An 18,648-nucleotide genomic window follows, 5' to 3' on the forward strand; every position below is an offset into this window, starting at 1 on the left:
CCCCCTCCGCTTCTCCCTATTAACCCCCTCCCCAGCCTTCCGCATCCCCCACACACAGTTCACTCATTCTCCCAGTGATGTGCTTTCGGCTTTCCCCAGCTAACAGCATTGCAACTTTTTATTCCCATCAAGGCTTCAGAAAAAAACCCAACCACCCCCAACCCCAGTGTTGCACAATACACATTTGTCACCTTCATACCCTCCCCCCACATAGTCCTGTCCCCACCCCCAGGGAGCTTCCTCCAACACCAGTTAGACTTGGTCCCCAGGACACTGCAACACTCCTCTGAGCTAACAGCCCCACAGCACAGCTACTGCAGCACGACTGAAACATCAGTTTCTCAGGGTAGGAAAGCAAGTGCTCTCCACTGAAAAGACCGATGACACATTCTCAAGGTTCCAGCCTAGGGCAGGAAACTCCCTCCAGCGACTGCTCCTGGGAAGGAGATGAAAAGCCAAGCACATGAAGCTTTTGCCAGTACAAGACAAGACATCTCTAGCTGTAAAAGCTGCCTGCCCCAGCCCAGGTAGGGCAGTGCTGAAGTGGAATCCTCACACCAGATCAGTCCTGTACGCTAGTCAGCTAAAGACATTATATTACAATGCTTGCATTATTGGTGTGGAAAGTCTTTGACAGTCCCGCAGGATTCCTGTTTATTTTCTTACTTCCACCCTGCAGCCAACTCACCACCAACAGCAAGGGAACAGTTTGAAGAAGAACAGGGCGCATGCCTCTCCCCTTGCCACCATTTAGAGCCACACGCCGCTCTTCGCATCACATGATGTACCAGGCTGCTGCTCCTGCTGCCACAGCCACGCAGGCTGCCAGGATCAGCTGCACTAGGGGCTGCTTTGCCAGGGCCATGGCAGCGTGACAGGGGCAGCCGGGTCCTGCCTTGCCTGCCAGAACACAGAAAGCACTGTTAGTGCTGAAAGTCTTGTGTCATACGCGTGTGGCAGCTCTGTTGTTGCCCCCGACCTACCTAGTTTGTCTGTGTAGTAAGGGCATTTGCGTAGGTCTCCTTTTCCGTCGTGGACTGGAAGGCCTCCGTCCTGGGCTTCTTCTGTCAGCGACCTGCCAATCTTGTCCAGTTCATCAAATACCTGCAAGTGGTCACAGTGAGTAGATGAAGTGGGCAGAGCCAGGCAGCTTTCATCCAGAGCCATGGAATGATCTGGAGAACAGGCAAAAGCCACTTCTGCCTCCTTCCCCCCAAAGCCAGCATGTGCTACTCATTTTGGAGCACCTTGCAGGCAGACCTGTGGTGACATCTGGCACATGCCACAGCTCCAAGGAGGCACAGCCCATTCCAAGAGCATCAAGTCAGACCCAGGAGTGAGACAGATGCAGCATCACCCTGCTGTTCACCTCCCAGCCTGCTGTGGGTGGGAGTATGAGGTAACACGCTCTCTACTCCCTGCTGCAGACCCTCCCTGGGGATCAGTGCAGTGGTCAGGCAGCCCCTCCACCTCCACTGCCAGGGGTTTCCCTAAGGATCCTGACAAAGGAGCCAGCCACATCCCACCACGTTTCTGGCCAGCTTAAACCACAGTGACCTGCTACAGGCACAGATTAAAGCTTCCATCCAGTAGCTAAGACTACGTTCATCCCCCTAGGGCAAGCGGCAGCTCAGTCAGATTTTATGAAAGGCAAATACTGTGGGAAGGAACAAGAGGCTACAGACATATTTGGCCATTGGGCAATGTCAGACATGAGACGGGATGAATTGTAACCAGTGCACTGCAATATGCTCAAACTGTTTGAGGCTGTCTTGGAGCAATAGCTCTGCTCCCCCAACTGCTTCAGAGCCACACAGCCCACGGGAATCTTGTAGTGAAGTCATCTCAATTTTGCCCTAATCAAAGGCTCAGCTGTGGTGTTGGAACATGGGAGAAATTCCTGCCCAACACCAGCCATGTCTCCTGAAGTTAGCGGAAGAGCCATTCAAACCAGAATCCCACCTGCACCAGATGGAGGGGCTCAGGTGGTCTCAGACCCAAACCGCATTGCCTGGATGAGCAGTTTGACTGAATTAACCCAGGCCTAAGAGTTGGTCCAGACCTGAAAGCAGCAGCACCTACACATACAGGGGCTCAAGGGAGTTAGTACCTGCATGTTGAGTCTGAAGGCTCGGTTGGCCTCTTCCACAATCCTTTCCCTGGTGTTCCTGTCCAAGTCTAGAGCATTCATCCTTGCTCTGTAGAGCTGCTTGAACTGCTGTGCATTGGAAACATTGTCAAACATGTAGAATTGGATCCCTTCCTCAGTACTGGGCAACTTCAAGGCCCTCTGGGCTACCTTCTTCAGCACTTGGCCACCTGAGAGGTCTCCCATATAGCGTGTGTAAGCATGAGCCACTAGCAGCTCTGGCTCGTGCTGTCCCACATGATGGATTCTGTCGACATAGTGCTGAGTTGCCTCTGAACACTGGATCTTCTCTTTCCAGTCTTCTCCATAGAAGTATTTCAGGTCTTTGACCAACGCTTCTCTCCGGTGAAGCTCTAGGGGGAAATACAGAGGAGCAAAGACTGGGTTGTCCTTGTTGCGATCTATTTCCTCTTCCAGAGCAGAGTATGTGAAGTAAAGTGCCGCCGTGGCCAGCTACGGACAAAGCACAGCTAATGTGAGAAGCCATTCACTAGATCGGCACATCCCACCTTGTGACTACTCCCACCCTGCATGGAGTTGGGGCAAACAAGGAAGAAACACCCAGGCTTGACAAAACCAGCCTGGAAAGCCCATACCAGGCAAGTATCACTTGTAGATAGAAAAGAGCCTCTGGTCCTTCATTCATAACAGCAATGCCTACAGAGCATGAGCTAAGAATCAGTCTAATGTTGCCAACTGTGTGCTCTTGGCCTCCTGTCACCTTGACACCAAGGCACAGGGACAAACTTAATCCAAAAGGTACAACTAGCACCAACAGCCTTATGCTACAGGAGACTACTGTATATACAAAGACCTTCAGGATCAGACAGTGCTGCTCAGACCCAGAATACCATCTCTTCTGTACAGAAGAGAAAGCAATCCAACCTGAAGTCTATGGAAAACATCCTAGTCTTCAGAGGATGGAGTAAGTGCTGTAATCTCACCAGGATTTCACTCCTGAACAGCTTAGGCCACCAGTATCTGTGCTGCAGCCACACCTGCCTTGAGCAGCCAGCAGATGCGTGGCCAGAAGCCCAGCACTTCCACCTAATCAAACTTGTGCTGGGGCAGCATGTTCCTCACCCCGCTGGGTCCCAGCTGTAGGACACACCAGGCAGAAGTCCTGGACAAGGGCCCTCCTCTAGTTATGACTATACCACTTAGAAACTGGACTCCTCCCCACCCCCTACACATAGGGCTGTGGGGCTCTGCCTCAGTCTGCATTAGTCACTGGGTATGTCAGAGAGCTTCTCTGCCATAGAAGCAGAGCAGCACTCACCTTGAAGAGCTCCTTCTTGATCCGTCCTTTCAGAAAGTCTTTGACAAACTGAGTGTTCTCCGCATGGTCGTGGGATTCCTTAGTCCCCTCCTTCAGCAGCTCTGAAAGGTCAGTGGGACTGCAGGCAAACAGGGAGAGCTCCTTTCACTCCACTTCCACACGCAGTAATGAGTTTGTCCCTGCTGTGTTTGGAGGGATCCCCCCACTCCCTACCATCTCGGGCCGAGTTCGGAGAAGGTACAAGGTGGGATCCCTCAGGCCAGCCCCACAGGCTGGAGCTGGCACCACCAGGAGGAAGCAGCAGGACAGCAGCAGCCAGAGGCTCCTTCCGCAGATGCGGGTGCCCACGTGCCAACCAGACTTGCCATTCTGGGAGGGTTGGGGCTTACCAGGGTCTCAGACCCAGGAGGCTGAAGCAATTGCCAAGGATCCTCTGATCCCTGCACCATTACTTTTGCTTCTCATCCATGTGAGCCTCAACAATACTGCAAAAGGAGGCCCTGAGTATATGAAGAGCAACTACCGGGGCACGCTAAAGGGCACAGGAGCCTTGGTGGTATCCTCCGTGGTTACTCTGGAGAAGAAGAAAGGCTCAGGTAAGAGCAGATGCATTCACAGGCAGGACCCTAGCTTTTCCAACTTGGGTATCAACTGCAGGAGAGGAGATGAGAGCCAATGGCAAAACAGGGCAAGAACACCCTTAAAAAGTTTATGCATCCTGAATCACACTGTTTTTGCAGGTTTCTACAAGTTGTCTTTCTAAAAAAAAAAAACCACCAACCCCCCCCCCCCCCCCCCCCCCCCCCCAAACCCACAAACCATTGCTATTTTAGGTTATAGCCACTGCACCTACCTGGAGTTTGGTACAGTGTTATCAACATCTACACTCACTCAAAATTATGCCAAAGTGCACTGGCTTGCTACAGATAGCATGTTCATGTTAGCTGTAAAAGAAACAGACTTTGAACACTCCAGACCTACCAAGTGGCTGAACACTGCAGCCAACAGGCTAGACAAGGCCTGGACGTGCTGGGAGAGCCAGGTAGCATTGACAGGTTCAGTTTCATAAGAAGTTAAGTCAAAGAGAAGTCAACCAGCCTATCTAGGTATTCTGGGAAGCACCCTATTCGCCCTTCCCATTTTCCAAGTCTGAAGCCTTGGCTTTTAAACTAACCTCCAAGAAAAGAACCAAAGATCCTTGCCTAGACCAGTGTGTATTCTGCAAAGGCAAGAGGGGCAGCTACTGGAGCACAGTTCACCTCTAGAGTCATCTTTCAAAACAAGAAGCTGCTGTCATATGAGACTGCCCAGCAAGCCATGGAAAACTGGCTCATCTTGGCCAGGAAGGTACAAATGTAACTGCCAAACAGTCAAAGTGTTTCTGAATGCTACTTTATAGTAGAGACTAAAAAAATAACTGCTTGTTGTCAGCCTTAGCCAAACAGCTCCTTCCCATCCCTTCCAACCTTCCAGTACAGTTTGATTAAACACATTTTACTGCACATATATTTAATTGTTCACCTTTTGGAGTCCCTCGCTCCTTTTCAGATGAGGAGAAAGATCACTCCTTTACCTGGAAGGTGTCCTGCCTTGCCCAAGACTCTGTCTGTGCCGTGTTGTGAGGCAGGACTCACCTGACGTTGTCATCTTCTGTTTCCTCATAGTGCAAGATTTCCCCTTCTTCTCCCCCCTCTGAGCCCTCCATAGCTGATGGCATCGCTGGTCAGTGCTGGAGATTAGGCAATCTAAAAGCAAAATTGGAGAGGGGTTTTAGAGGGACAGGTATGAAATGCTGGGCAGTCTAGCAAGGAGCCTCTGAGCTGCTCCACCATGCAGGGCAGTGAGGAGCAGCCACAGGACATTTCCACTGCACACCAGGCACCACTGCACACCAGGCACTTTCAAGGAAGCAGTCTTGCTTGTTCAGTTCAGCTACCTCAGATGAACTTCAACACTAGCACCCAGTTCACAAGATATTAACCTCAGGGAAGACCTACAATGCAGCAAGCAGCCTGCATTAGGTTTCCGACTTCAGGACGGCTCCTGGCTGAAGACGATCAGAGACCTCCATGTCAGCAATCTGCATTGAAATTGTGAGCAAGCTGCCTTCCACTGGCGCTACCAAATATCTCATCCAATGTTAGACTCTAAACAGAGTAACTGGAAAGGGAAGCACCTCTCCTTCAGTCAGGAGGAAGAACAAGCTACTTCATTTCCACAGAGCCTCTCCTGGAAGAAAGCAGCAGCAAATTAGGGCAGCTGAGCTCTGAAGTCAGGCAGCTCACAGGGGAACCAAAAGCCTTCCCTGCGACTGAGTATATGAACAGGAACTTCCAAAGCAGGGGCAAATTTCACTGCTCTGCCTTTCCTGGGCTGTACTGCATGAAGAGTCAAAGTGGCTGCTCTCTGAACAGAGTGAGCTGCAGATAGCTCCTGCTACCACTCACACACTCCTCTCCTGCCTAGTAGGGTTTACTTCAAACCCCAGAAGTAACTGGGTTCTTCCTCCTCTTTTGCAAAAGGAAAAAAAAAATCTCCTCAGATGTAGCAGGATGCACAAGACTTACCCAGAAGCAGGAGCAAGACACCTGGCTTATGTTAGCTGAGTACCCCTGTCAAGCCAAAAATCCAGCCACCTCATTTATAAAATGGACCTATAATCAGCTTTGTGCAGAGCGCCACCACCTTACAGGCAGCCTTGCCAGATGAGCAACGAACTAAGCTGCTTGCTGGCTCTTTGGAAAGCACTCATGTCATGGTTTAACCCCAGCCGGCAACTAAGCACTATGCAGCCGCTTGGTCACTCCTCCCCGCTCCCAGTTGGATGGGGGAGAGAATTGGAAAAAAAGTAAAACTTGTAGGTTGAGATAAAGACAGTTTAATAGAACAGAAAGGAAGAAAATAATAATAATGATGATAATAAGATGACAATAATAATAATAAAAGAACTGGAATATACAAAACAAGTGATGCACAATGCAATCACTCACCACTCTCTGACTGATGCCCAGTTAGTTCCCGATCAGTGATGCCCCTCCAGGCCAACTCCCCGCAGCTTATATACTGGTCATGACATCACATGGTATGGAATATCCCTTTGGCCAGTTTGGGTCAGCTGTCCTAGCTGTGCCCCCCCCAACCCCTTGTGCCCCTCCAGCCTTCTTTCTGGCTGGGCATGAGGAGCTGAAAAATCCTTGACTTAGTATAAACATTACTTAGCAACAGCTGAAAACATTGGTGTTATCAACATTATTCTCATCCTAAATCCAAAACATAACACTATACCAGCTACTAGAAAGAAAATTAACTCTATCCCAGCCAAAACCAGGACAACTCACTACAAGAGAGCTTTCCCACTTCAGTTCCATCCCCCTTGGTGGGCTGCATCCACAGGCTTGCTGCTCAGCCCATGCCTGGGGGCTGGGAGAACAGCAGACAAGCAGCTGTGGGCTCGCCAAGCTCATTAGCACAGGGCCAGCACCAGCACATCAGTTGCTGGCTCCCAGCTCACATGAAGCACACCAGTTTTAAATCAACTGCCCTCCGGTTCCTCACCCCTGAGTTTCTAAGCCCTGTTTTACAGCCACTCTCTGGCACAGGACTCATCCAGGAGCCGGGTCTGACCACCCATCCCGGGGTGCAGCACAGCAAGGCCCTCTGGCTCGGGCACAGCACTCAGTTTGGAGGACACATCACCAGGGCGAAGCTTTCCCCCCGTGATCACACAGCCTTTGGGCTCACCAGGACAGAGCCTTCCCCCAGGGGAGGACTGACTAAAACACATTACTTCGTGATGCCAGCTAGCCCCGTGCAGTAGCAGAAGTCATGAGGGGTGGCAGCCCTACATCCCCATTGCCCTGCCCCGCAAGACAGGGCATGGCACAGCCTCCCCACCCCGAGGATAGAGAAGTTTAGGGCAGGATAATGCAGCCGGGGCAGAAAAGCACACCAGAACAAGGGCTCGGAGATATCTGAGGAAAGCATGTTCAGGTGCTGTATTGTCTGTTTGATCACTCACTAGACAGCAAGCACGTACACACCAGGTCAGCAAACGGGACCTACCTTCACTCACCACACAGTTTCGGCTTCAAACATTGGAAAATGCCCGCCATGAGGAAGGGAAACTAAAGCAAATAGACAAATTACCTGCCCAGGCTCAGCCGGGAGCCTGTCATGGGCACAGGGGGGAAACAGCCTGCTTGCCTCACAGCACAGCCAGCCAGCCTCCTGCCAATACAGATGCACAAGTTCTCATGACACCCTGCCTTGCTGCTCAGCTTATTTCAGGCCAGGCACTTCAAGAAATGCAGATTCCAAAATTAAACTAGATGAACTGGTTCCAATTTATCTTATACTTCCAGAAAGCTAGAGTCCTGGAGATAGGGTGTGCTGCCTCTGCACACTGCCAGGCCTGCAACAGCTACCAGTACAAAGCACCAGGTGAGAGCAGAGCTTCAAAGAGCACCTCAGCACCACTCATCCCTTGGAAAAGGCCTGAAGGCTGACATTAAATCCAGCCCAAAGGAACACACCAGATCAAGCCTCAGAAACTAGTAGTTAACAGCAGCAATGGTTCAAGGCTCCCAATGGCCAGACATGCATGGCATGGCTCCTGAGATCATCATTGTACAAGGCACATCTGCTAACTTACTGGTTAGAGCCTCCAGACCCACACCTCACAGCACACTCGTGTTTAGCAGCACTCACCAACACTGGAACTCTGCTCTCCATGCTACACAGGGGACATCTGATGGGGTCTCAGAAGCCTTTACCCAAGCCTGTTGTAGAAGCACAACTGATCAGAACAGTGAATTGTTGTTCCAGTAGCACTGGCTGCTGCTGGAAGAAAGGGTTAGAACGCAAAAAGTCATTTAAGGACTTTGGTGCACTCTCAGACTTTTATCTCCCACAGCTTTTTTTTCCTAGAGGCTCAGTCTGACACATTCATCTCTATAGCAATACACCGGGCAGTGGCAACACGAGTCCCTTTAGCCCAAGGTGAGGACAGTACACATATGGGAAAATATGAAAGCTTAGATTTTTCCCAATACCTTCTTTAGTATAGGCACCTCCCTGATAAGCCATGAATTCAAGAGAAAAGTCAGCACAAATCAAACATCTGTCCTTTTCACTATTAGGATATTGCATGAGAACTGGGAGGAAGGGAAGTCGAAATTATTGTCTCTCTTACCACCACACATCATTGCTTTTATTCAAAAACTGGCAACTGAAAGCCCACAGCATGGTCACTGGTCAAAGGCCTGGTTTCTCAGGGCGTTCTGCTCCTCTGAGAGAGGCAGTGTCGTACACACCGAGAGCGAGGTTCAGGCAGCTGCCTACCTCCACTGCAGAGACTGGAACGTCATTTCATTTGCTACGAGGAGCTCTGCTCATCAAGACCCTGGCTGATGTTCAGGGTAAACACATACCTTCCCGGTGGCCTGACAGCAGACTGCTTGGGAGAAATCCAACAGCTACAAGAGTCAGGATAGCAGGGCTGGAGCGTGGAGAGAAGGTTTGGTACAGAACACCTCAGCACTCCAAACATTTATTTCCCAATAACGGTGTTCAAACCCTCCAAGAAAACATGCCTATCTCATCTAGCCAGCAATCAGTTTGCCCCTACACACATTTCCATAGCAAGCTTCACACTCAAGATGCACAGCCGTTCTTCTCAGGGTCGGAAGACACTTAATCCAAATAATCCCATGCCTCTTGAAGGAAGTAGACACTGCTGCTGCAGGGAAGCAGGACTGGAAGTCCTGGCTTTACTTGGGCACCCTCGGAAGAAGTTCAATAATTTACAAACACCCAGGCAGTACAGAGTTCATGTTTGCTGTTCAACTAGCATGCAACTTCAAGGTACTTCCCCACACGCAGAGCTTACATCCTTGCTTTAGCAAGCGGCAGAGTGTGGCTGGACCTACCCAAGCATCACTGCAGCAGAGACAAACCCCAGAACCCCAGGCCTAGTGGCTTGAAGAATCATCACAGGGGTAACCTGGCAATCACATCAGGAGAGCTTCACATCTCCTCCTCCCTCTGGGGAGGTATTTGGCACCGGCTGCTGCTGGAAATGGAGCCTCGCAGAATAAGTTACTACATTACCTGCTGCCAGGTAGGTTTAAGACTTCACCTGGACACAGCCAAAATTTAGGCAATAATTCAAGTCTAAAACACTTCTAGCAGTGCCCATGCAAATGCTACTTCTGTCCCCCAGAGCTGCAGTCCAGCACCTCAACAAACTGATCAAGGAGGGAAACTCCTAGTGAGTTCACAAGTCTCGTCCAGTTCTGCACTTTGGTAAGCAGCCCGTGTCAGGCAGCGCATCAGGAAATCTATTTTCTCACACTGGTTAGAACAGCACGAGGGGCAGGCAAGTCAGTCAGTCAGGGTTAGACCTGGGGGGGGAGGAAGAGTGCAGTGTGACAGTCATGCATGAAAATATCAAACAGTCTTTGCTCTGGGGAGAGCCAGTGCTTGCCCTGCCTGTCCCAGCCCACAGCCAGCTGTGCCAGGGACACCCCAGGCAGGGCCCGTGACAGGCACTTACGGCTGATGTATGTAACGCAGCACTGTGTACAAGTGCTAGGCACCACAAGGCTTGACCAAGACGTTTGTTTCAGCCGAAAATGGAAAAGTAGGGACAGCAAGCAGCCTCAGAGGCTTTTGTCCTCCAAGCTCGTCACTGAGCTCCACTGGGGTGAGAAGAGCCAAGTGCCCCCCACGCCACCCGGAGAACCGGGCACAGGACTCTGTCCCGAAGGACCGGGGGATCCTTTCCCAGAAGCTGCGCACAGGAATCACTGCGGAACCCCGAGGCAACTGTCCTGGCACGCTTCCTCAGCTGCTGTGCAGAAGCTCGCCCGTGGGAACAGAAGGAAGAGATTAGGGAGGCCTGACAATCGCTGGCCCGGCACGCAGCCAGACCTCGGCTAGTCACGATCACAGGGCTGGCAGCCGGGCGCTGCGCACCCCAGGCGGATTGAGGTGAGCCGAGCCGAGCCCCGTCCTTCCGCGGCCTGTGCCGCACCGCACCGCGCCGGTGGCCCAGCCAGCGGCCCGGGACCAGGCGGCCGGGAGGGCCGCGACAGCCCTCCCTGCGGCCGCGAGGGCAAGAGGCAGAGCAGGGCCGGGGGCAGAGTCCCGGGGCCGGGCGCTGCTCCCAGGCCCCGGCCCGGCCGCCCCGGAGGACACAGCCCTGACACGGATTTCACGACCGAGCGTTTCCCCCCACCGCAAGGTGCCGGGCCCACCTGCCTCCGCGACCGGGGAGGCCGGGGCCGCTGCCTCCCGCGGCAGCTCCGGGGGAGCCTGCCCGCCCTCCCTCCCTCCGCCGGCGGAGGGGAAGCGGCGAGGGCCCGGGGCAGGCGGAGCAGAGCCCCGCGGGTGGGAAAAGTCCCACAGGGGGCAAGTCCGGAGGGCCGCAGCCCGGTACCGGCCCGGGCGGTGGGAGAGGGGGGCCCGTTACCTCCGGAGCAGGCCCAGGCCCCGTCCCCATCCCGCACCGCCGCGTCGCCATGGACACGCGCCGCGCGTACTCACCCTCCGGCCGGCTGCCCTCCGCCCCGCGGCGCGAAACAAAGGCCCAGCCCTGCCGCCCCGGCTTTATTGACCAGGAGTGACAGGGCAGCCAATCAGGAACCACCGACGGCACGCGTCGGCGCCGCCGATTGGTGGAGGCGGCCGGGTTGTTACAGAGGGGCTCTAGCCCGCCCCCCCCCCGTCGCCTCGCCGTCAGCGACCTCCAGCGTCGCGCGAGGCCCCACCCCGCGGGCGGCCCGGCGCGTGTGGCCGCGCAGGCGCAGGCGGTGTCAGACCGGTGGCGAGAGCTGTGGCGGTAAAGGCCGGACGGTGGAAAGGGTGGTTTTTAACGATGGTTTTATTTGGCGGATTTAGAAACAATCAAGCCTCGCTAACACACAGTTCTGCTCCCACGGGGGCTCTCTGCCCAGGTGGGCACCAAGTACCACACACCCACGCAGTGATGAGCCTCGCTGGGACTGCCAGCCTCTGCCTGCGGCCTGCTCTGGCACGCAGCCCAGCAGGGCAGGGTGGGGGGTTTGGGGGGGCTGAGGGGCACCAGGCTTTGGGCTTCTCTCTGCCACAGGCCCAGCCCACGGACTGAGGAAGGCGATTTAGAGCCTCTGAAGAAAGCAGTGGCAGGGAGGGAACACAAGAGCTGTTACCTAGTCAGAGTGTTGCAGGCTCAAAGATGGTCCGTTTAGTTCATTCTCTAAATCGTCCAAAACGTGTGTGCACAGAGAAAAGGCAAGGTATTTACCTTCCTCTAAAATACACCATCACGTACATTCCAGTCTTTTCAAACTACTTCCTTTCTCTCCCTCTCCCAAAAGCTATCCCTCCGAACACCACTTCCATCCCCTGCTGCGTCACAGGCTCTTCCCCAAACCTCCATTTCAGCTCCTTGCACCAACTCTCCCCTTCTTCCATCTCTCTCGTTTAGGACTTGTTCTCCCAGAATGAAATTGCTTTCACCATCTGCAAGCAGGGCAGTCAATAGAGCAAAGGGAGAGAGACACCGGGCTTTGCTCCCCAGGGTATGAGACCTAACTGCTCCCCACACTCACACTCTCACCCCTCCTACGGCTCCCCAACCCTGTGGATCTGCTGGTGCCGGAGGAGCGCAGAGCTCACGGTGAAGCCCTTCCCGCAGTCGGCACAGGCATAGGGACGCTCCCCGGTGTGGATGCGCCGGTGCTGGATGAGATGGGCACTCTGCCGAAAGCTGTCCCCACAGTCAGCGCAGGCGTAGGGCCTCTCCCCTGTGTGGACCCGGTGGTGCCGGAGCAAGGCTGATCTCCACAGGAAGCTCTTCCCGCACTCTGTGCACTCAAAGGGACGCTCCCCAGTGTGGAAGCGGCGGTGCTGGATGAGGTGGGAGCTCACAGTGAAGCTCTTTCCACACTCGGTGCACCCATAGGGGCGCTCACCCATGTGGAACCGTCGGTGTTGGATGAGGGCTGAACTCACGGTGAAGCTCTTCCCACACTCGGAGCACTCGTACGGCTTCTCTCCAGTGTGGACCCGCTGGTGCTTCATGAGCTCGGAGCTCTGGCTGAAGCTCTTCCCGCACTCTGTGCACTCATAGGGTTTCTCTCCGGTGTGGACCCGCTGGTGTCGCGTCAGGGCTGAGCTCACGCTGAAGCTCTTCCCACAGTTGCTGCACTCATAGGGTTTCTCCCCAGTGTGCACTCGCTGGTGCTGGATGAGCTGCGAGTTCCCAGAGAAGCTCTTCCCACACTCGGCACACTTGTAGGGCTTCTCCCCAGTGTGAGTTACCTGGTGCCGGATCAGCTTCGAGCTCATGCTGAAGCTCTTTCCACACTCGGAGCACTCGTAGGGCCTCTCCCCTGTGTGGATTCTCTGGTGCTGGATGAGATGTGACCGCTGCCGGAAACTCTCCCCGCACTCGGCGCAGGCGAAGGGTTTCTCTCCAGTGTGGATTCTTCGATGCTGGACGAGGTTGGAGCTCACCCGGAAGCTTTTTCCACAGTCCGCACATATCGTCAGTCTCCCCACAGAAGGATTTCTCTGCTGGATAATATCTGGCAGCCTCCTGAAACTTTTTCCACGCAGCATCACTCGGCTTTGCCTCTTTTCCAGAGGTCTCTGAACCCTTTCTGACCTGCGTGGGAGGACTAGGTCCTGTGCAGGACTCTGGGAACTGTTCTCCTTGGAGCATCCTGAGAGTAAACCCTCAGGCTCCACTGGCCCGGGGATGCCTTGGTGGGCATTCTCCTCCTTCTTGCTCACAATCCCATCTTCAGCTGCAATAAAATGAGAATCCAGAGAGAAGTCACAGGCAGGACAGGGAACTTTGCACAGGGGAAATTGAAAGAGGCCAAATTCTAAAAATTCAGCAGATTGACTTTAAGTACAGAAAGTTCTGATATTTCCCTCCAAACCACACAGCGGATTTTTCAGAGTGTTCACAGGAACAAACCCTGGAAATAGCCCTGCATGCTTTGCCAGAATCTGAATCTACTGCAATTATTGCGATATTAGAGGGAAAAGTTTAGTGCTCAAATGGGAAAGATGGCTGCTCTTCCAGGGTATTATATCTGAGAATGTTATTAAAAGTTGAACTGGGAGTCAGAGGAGGGCCATAAAGAACTGCCTTGTTCAGCAGAACATTACTTGGGTTGCAACAGATGCAACCTCTCTGCTCTTGTGCTGCTAGTATTGCAGAGAGGGAGAAGATGCACAAAGGAGACACTGGCCCTAAGGCATGAGACACGGAGACCACCTGGAGCCTGGCTTATGCCAATCTTGGAGCAGAAGAAAGGTAAATTTATGCTTCCATTGGTGCAGAACAAATCCATTGTGGAAGGTGGTTGGTGAGCTGAAGATCCTCCATGGCCGATTCCAGATTATGCACTGCGGAAATCCGATAAACATAGATGATGAAGGTAGTGCAAATCAGTGGAAGTAACGCTAGCTGAACAGTTATGAATGGCTCCTGGGACACAGGCAATGAACAAATCCCTGCCCTCTTATTCACATAAAGTCTTGCAGAAGCATAACCGATATGAATCTATGCTGCGCAGACTCAAGATCAGCTGAAAGTCTTTCCAAGGCAAGGGGCTTGCATAGATTTCTAGGGTATTGACACAGAGCAGTGACTCCTTCCAGCCCACTGCTCTAATGTGGTTTGATGAGCAGCATCCTAGCAGGTTCAAAAGCACGTACCCCCAACAATACTGTGGCTTTTGCCATCAGTGGGGAAATGCAGCTCTTTGCAGGCTTACTGAGGGCTTATACACTAAATTGGCAAGACAGGACCTGTGTGGCATGTACCCTTATACTATCGGGGAAGGGTAAATGGATGTCAGAGGGATGTACATGGGATGTAGAAACGGCAACATGCATCTCTGAAGAGAGGCATCACATCCAGGTTTAAGACAGCTCAATCAGGGAAATAGATTTCTAGATGATCTCTTTGTATGGACTTCCAGGGGTGAAGGATGACTTGCTGTTGACTATACGTAGACCCAAAATATGGAACAGGCTGAGGACTAAAGCTGCAAACATGCAGACCTCCAGAACTGCCTACTTAAAAATTCAATGGCTACCTCCTGGTTCTCTGGAAACTCTTGTGAAATGAACTGGTAACTTATCAGTTGCGTGGGACTGAGGTACAAACCACAGGCACTTCCTGTGGTCTGGCAGAGTTGCGATAAGGAAGTGCATGCCTTGGAAGAGGAGAGTCACTATGGAACTGTAAGTATGCAATAAAGGAACGAGAGTCTAGAATTTCAACCTAGACTGATATATGTACATATTTAATCTTCCTCTTTCTAGTCAGTATAAGGAAACATCACAGTATGATTTCACAGTGAACTCCTGATATACCTTCTGTGGCAGTTTGGTGTGGTAGTGATGCCACTTCTTCCCTCGTATAGTTTTCATTAAAATCATCCCTTGAGAGGAACAGAAACTGGAACTTTGCTATTCACCATGAAGGCATTTCCATTTGTCTGCAGCTACTCCATCCAGGCCTGGAGGAAAAGAGAAAGATGATATCCAAAGACAGGGTAAGAAGAGGACATTTCTGGCAGGCCAGCACGAAGCTCTTGACCTGTATGTCAGACTTACTGAGTAGACAATGGAGCTAGTAAAGTTGTTCTATTGCTGTTGTGCCCAAAGAGGATACCCTTCACCTACGCTAGCTTTGGTACTTACACAGAAATTTGGTTCTTTACACAGAACTTGAAAAGGCCTTCAAAGTACAGGAGAATCAAGTCTTCTACGGTGTTCTGTACTTTTGGGGGAAGGTCAGGAGTTTCAAGCTGCTTATTAAAACGATTACAGCCATGGCTCCAGCTCTCAACTTCTACAACCATTTTTGTTACTTCTGAGCTACTAGGTATCTTCACTGGGATCCAAGACAAGTTGTCTGTAAAGGGTCTGGTCGAAATCATGATGACAGGAATTCACTGGAGGCATTTTAAGTGGAAGGAGAGTAAGTTCACAATGCTGAGGAATTAATACTGGAAGCATAAGGCTGAACTGGCAAAAATGAGTAAGCAAGAGAGACAGGAAGAATGTGGTTCTTCCTCAGCCCATGCCAGTCTGGGTTGATGGTAAGACCTCTGATATGCCCAAGACTGCCAGTGCTATAGCTACAAGGCAAGCTCCAGGTAAGCAGAGTAAGCGTACATATTGAGAGAGAACCTAAGTATCACCTTAAATGTACCCTTGGATCTGTCTTTCTCAAGAGAAGCCAGCAGCAGAAGGAGTTTTGGCTGATGCTCCGGCCTGTCTCACAGCAGTGGGAGGACACAGCAATTGTCTCCGGCACTGAATTCAAGAGTTCACAGAAGAGAAAGCCATGAGAACTATTAAAAATAACACACCACCATCATGAGGAAGCCTCAGGCTGCTGGATGATGGTAGACTGTGCTGGGGAGGTGTCAATGTATGATTATCTTATCCCCCTCCCTGGCAGCCACTTCTAGCCAGTCCCTGAATCCCCGAGACAGGGCTTGGAGCTACACAGACCTTTGGTCTAACCCAGCAGGGCTGTTCACACGACCTCACAACACTGCCGGACTCCTGACTGTGGTACCTCACTGGTGGGGGACTGGAAGGTGGCTGATGTGATGCCAGGGCTCGAGGGGAGATCTGGGGCCCAACATTCCAAGCAAACAAACAGAAATTGGAGCAAGAGAATTAATGGACAGATGGCCAAAGAGGGCAGACTGGGGAAGAGCTGGCACAGCCTTTAGAAAGAGATGTCTTACTTCACAAACCACTTGGAGTTCTTCAGAGACGTCACCGATATTAGCAAAAGGGAGATCTGGAGTCCAAAGGCACTCCCAAAAGACTTTTGTCCCTCACCAAAACTGATAAACTAAGCTGCTGTGGGATGAATGACCCTCAGTAAGGTGGTAAGGGAGGGGAAGGGGAGGTGGAACCACCGCTGGTGATTCTGTGTCATTCAGGGTTAAAGACACAAAGGCTGACTATAAACTGTGGCAGAACTTTTGATACTGACCAACCAGGTGACAGGGGAATGACAGGGGACATTCACTGCAGGTAAACATAAAGAACCGCAGAGGGGAACAGCCTCTATACATTGCACTTATACCAGGACAGGCCTAGGATGTTTTTGGCATCATTCAGGAATAGCACCTTGGACTTAGAGCAGACAGATGAAAACTGCAGCTTCTAGGCAGACAAAACAGCTAGTCACATGTTAGGGATTGTTAGGAAAAAAATACAGAATAAAAGAGAATGTAATTCTGCCTTGCTGCTCAAACCCCACATCCTGACTGTGTGCAAGGGGGAGGACAGATCCCCCGTTTCAGAGAAACAGAAGATTTCCGTAGAGCTGAGGAAGATACAGAGACGTGATTTGAATGATCAAAGGCACAGAACAGCTTCTGTATAGGAGATGACTCAACTGCCCATTCTGCTGGAAGAAGGCACAACTGATAGGGGATATCACTGAGGACTGTAAAAACACAAGTGGCATGTGGGGTGGGTAGGGATCCATCCTGCACCGTCTGTTCTAAATTAAGAACTACTGACATCCAGTGATCTACTAGAAGGCAGTTTCGAAAGCAAACCAAAGGAGGCGGCGGCTCACAAGACAGCTAAATAAGCTGTGGAGCTCCTTGCTGCAAGCTGTCATGGATGCTAAAACGTACACAACTTTGGAAGGCCAAAAAATACACAGAGAGCTGCAAGATATTGAGACATCACATGTCTAGTTCAGGACTTTCTGAAGTCACAGATTGCTTGGGCCTGGGAAAGCATACAGGGACACACCACCCCTTGTCTGCTCTTCTCTGCGCCTCCAATACCGGCCATTGTCAGAGACAGCAGGCAAAACTGGCAGGACCCTGGTCCGACCCAGTATCGCCACTCTTGCGCATTCCAGTGGGATTCAGGGATCCTGGAGCCGTTTTTCTCACCGACAGGTTCGCAGAGGATTCCACCGGCCCCTTACCTGCACAGGTGCCACTCAGAACAGTCTTCCCCTTCCCTTCGTAGGCGTGGAGGTGGGAGAACCACAGTTCCTCCTTCTGATCCCTGTGGGAGATCATCTCCAGCTCCGCTCCTGGGGGTCCTGCTTCGGGAAAAGAAATGGGGAGGGTCAGACGACCTGGGCTTTAACTGACTGCTACGAGCAGAGGGGCTTCTGCACTTGGGAATTACCAGCTCCCCGCTGAGCTGGGACCCCGGTTCCACCGGGCACCCCAACGGCCCCGCTGCCCGTGAGCACCCGCACCGCCCCGGGGAAATTAACGCAGCCGCAGGGCTGGGGGGGGGCTCTCCCAGCCGCGGCGGGGAGGCGGCGGGGAGCCGCCGGGCTCTCCCCGGACAGGGGCCCCGTACCTGCGCCCGGCCCCGCCGGCAGCGGCGGATCCCGGCGTCGGGGGGGGGGGGGGCGTCACGTGACGGCGGCGGCAGCCAATGGCGGGCGGCGCCTTCGGCTGTGAAGGCGACCGAAAATGGCGGCACCGAAGGTCGGGATGGCGCCGGTCCCATCCCGCGGCCGAGCTCCGCGGCCGTCCCGCCGGCCAAACCGGGCCTTTCTGGCAGGCGGGGCTGCCTCCGCAGGCCGGCCGAGGCCAGCCCTCCCCGCGCTCGGGCAGCCGCAGGGCCTCTCCCCCGCGGGTGGGTTACCTGCTGGCGGATCCGCTCCGCGCTCACGCTGAAGCTCTCTCCGCACGCGTAGGGCCTCTCCCGTGAGGGTTATCCGGTGCTGGATGAGACGCCATCGCTGCTCCAGGCTCTCCCCGCAGGCGAAGGGTTTCTCTCGGGGTACCTGTGGGAGGCAAGGCTTCAGCTCTGCGGCTCTGGGCAGGCTCATCCCTGTCAGGCAGACAGCAAATGCCCACCTCGGGGGGCAACATGGACCCTTCGTCGCAGAAGCTCGGTGAAGAAGACAGGATAGCAGCCAGCACTTTCTAAGAAAGAAGTATCTAGAGGACACCAAAGCAGACCTCTGGAAATTTGTACATGGGCTCAGTGCCCTTCCAAGAAGTGAGGACATATCGGGGGCACTGTCGGGCTGCTGGAGCCTCCTAGATCCCAAGAGCAGAGACAGGACCTTCGGCGTTGGGAAAGGAGGAGAGGGCTCGCGCTGGGCTTAGGCACGAGCTTAAATCCTTAGCTATCTCCTAAATCCTTAGTGAGAACTCATTCCTTGGTAATCTAAGCTTACAAGATGACTGCCTGGCCAGTA

The 18,648-nt window shown here is 52.9% G+C and overlaps 2 protein-coding genes across 8 annotated transcripts; both read right to left on the bottom strand.

The window, feature by feature from the left end:
* Positions 1-579: 579 nt before the first annotated feature.
* HMOX2 (heme oxygenase 2) lies at positions 580-17,521 on the bottom strand. Of its 3 annotated transcripts, XM_052773218.1 has the most exons (8): positions 9,982-10,432; positions 8,858-8,925; positions 8,136-8,206; positions 5,063-5,173; positions 3,429-3,546; positions 2,111-2,602; positions 984-1,104; positions 580-900 (listed from the first exon to the last, which is right to left on the bottom strand). In XM_052773218.1, the coding sequence occupies exons 4-8, from the start codon at positions 5,143-5,145 to the stop codon at positions 776-778; spliced, it is 939 nt and encodes a 312-aa protein (XP_052629178.1). In that variant the 5' UTR covers positions 5,146-5,173; positions 8,136-8,206; positions 8,858-8,925; positions 9,982-10,432; the 3' UTR covers positions 580-775. The 3 variants fall into 3 exon arrangements, with proteins under 3 accessions (XP_052629178.1, XP_052629179.1, XP_052629177.1); XM_052773219.1 differs by lacking the exons at positions 8,136-8,206; positions 8,858-8,925; positions 9,982-10,432 and adding an exon at positions 17,407-17,521; XM_052773217.1 differs by lacking the exons at positions 8,136-8,206; positions 8,858-8,925; positions 9,982-10,432 and adding an exon at positions 10,974-11,076.
* Positions 11,293-18,325, bottom strand: LOC128134921 (zinc finger protein 436-like). 5 transcript variants are annotated; one of them, XM_052773214.1, is made up of 4 exons: positions 17,796-17,819; positions 17,396-17,526; positions 14,805-14,938; positions 11,293-13,219 (listed from the first exon to the last, which is right to left on the bottom strand). In XM_052773214.1, the coding sequence occupies exon 4, from the start codon at positions 13,029-13,031 to the stop codon at positions 12,033-12,035; it is 999 nt and encodes a 332-aa protein (XP_052629174.1). In that variant the 5' UTR covers positions 13,032-13,219; positions 14,805-14,938; positions 17,396-17,526; positions 17,796-17,819; the 3' UTR covers positions 11,293-12,032. The 5 variants fall into 5 exon arrangements, with proteins under 5 accessions (XP_052629174.1, XP_052629171.1, XP_052629172.1 ...); XM_052773211.1 differs by lacking the exons at positions 14,805-14,938; positions 17,796-17,819 and adding an exon at positions 18,087-18,325 and having other exon boundaries at positions 17,407-17,529; XM_052773212.1 differs by lacking the exons at positions 14,805-14,938; positions 17,796-17,819 and adding an exon at positions 18,087-18,324 and having other exon boundaries at positions 17,407-17,526.
* Between the last annotated feature and the right edge of the window lie 323 nt (positions 18,326-18,648).

The sequence above is a fragment of the Harpia harpyja genome, chromosome 21 (genome assembly GCF_026419915.1).
Source record: "Harpia harpyja isolate bHarHar1 chromosome 21, bHarHar1 primary haplotype, whole genome shotgun sequence".
NCBI lineage: Eukaryota > Metazoa > Chordata > Aves > Accipitriformes > Accipitridae > Harpia > Harpia harpyja.

Coding starts and splice junctions, on each gene's coding strand:
- LOC128134921 (XM_052773211.1), bottom strand. CDS start 18,273: ATGAGCCTGCCCAGAGCCGCAGAGCTGAAGCCTTGCCTCCCACAGGTA. Junction 17,530..18,086: donor CGGAGCGGATCCGCCAGCAG/GTAACCCACCCG, acceptor CTTTTCCCGAAG/CAGGACCCCCAGGAGCGGAG. Junction 13,220..17,406: donor TCTGAGTGGCACCTGTGCAG/GTAAGGGGCCGG, acceptor ATTTTATTGCAG/CTGAAGATGGGATTGTGAGC.
- HMOX2 (XM_052773219.1), bottom strand. CDS start 5,145: ATGCCATCAGCTATGGAGGGCTCAGAGGGGGGAGAAGAAGGGGAAATC. Junction 3,547..5,062: donor ACAGAAGATGACAACGTCAG/GTGAGTCCTGCC, acceptor GTTTGCCTGCAG/TCCCACTGACCTTTCAGAGC. Junction 901..983: donor TTACTACACAGACAAACTAG/GTAGGTCGGGGG, acceptor GTGTTCTGGCAG/GCAAGGCAGGACCCGGCTGC.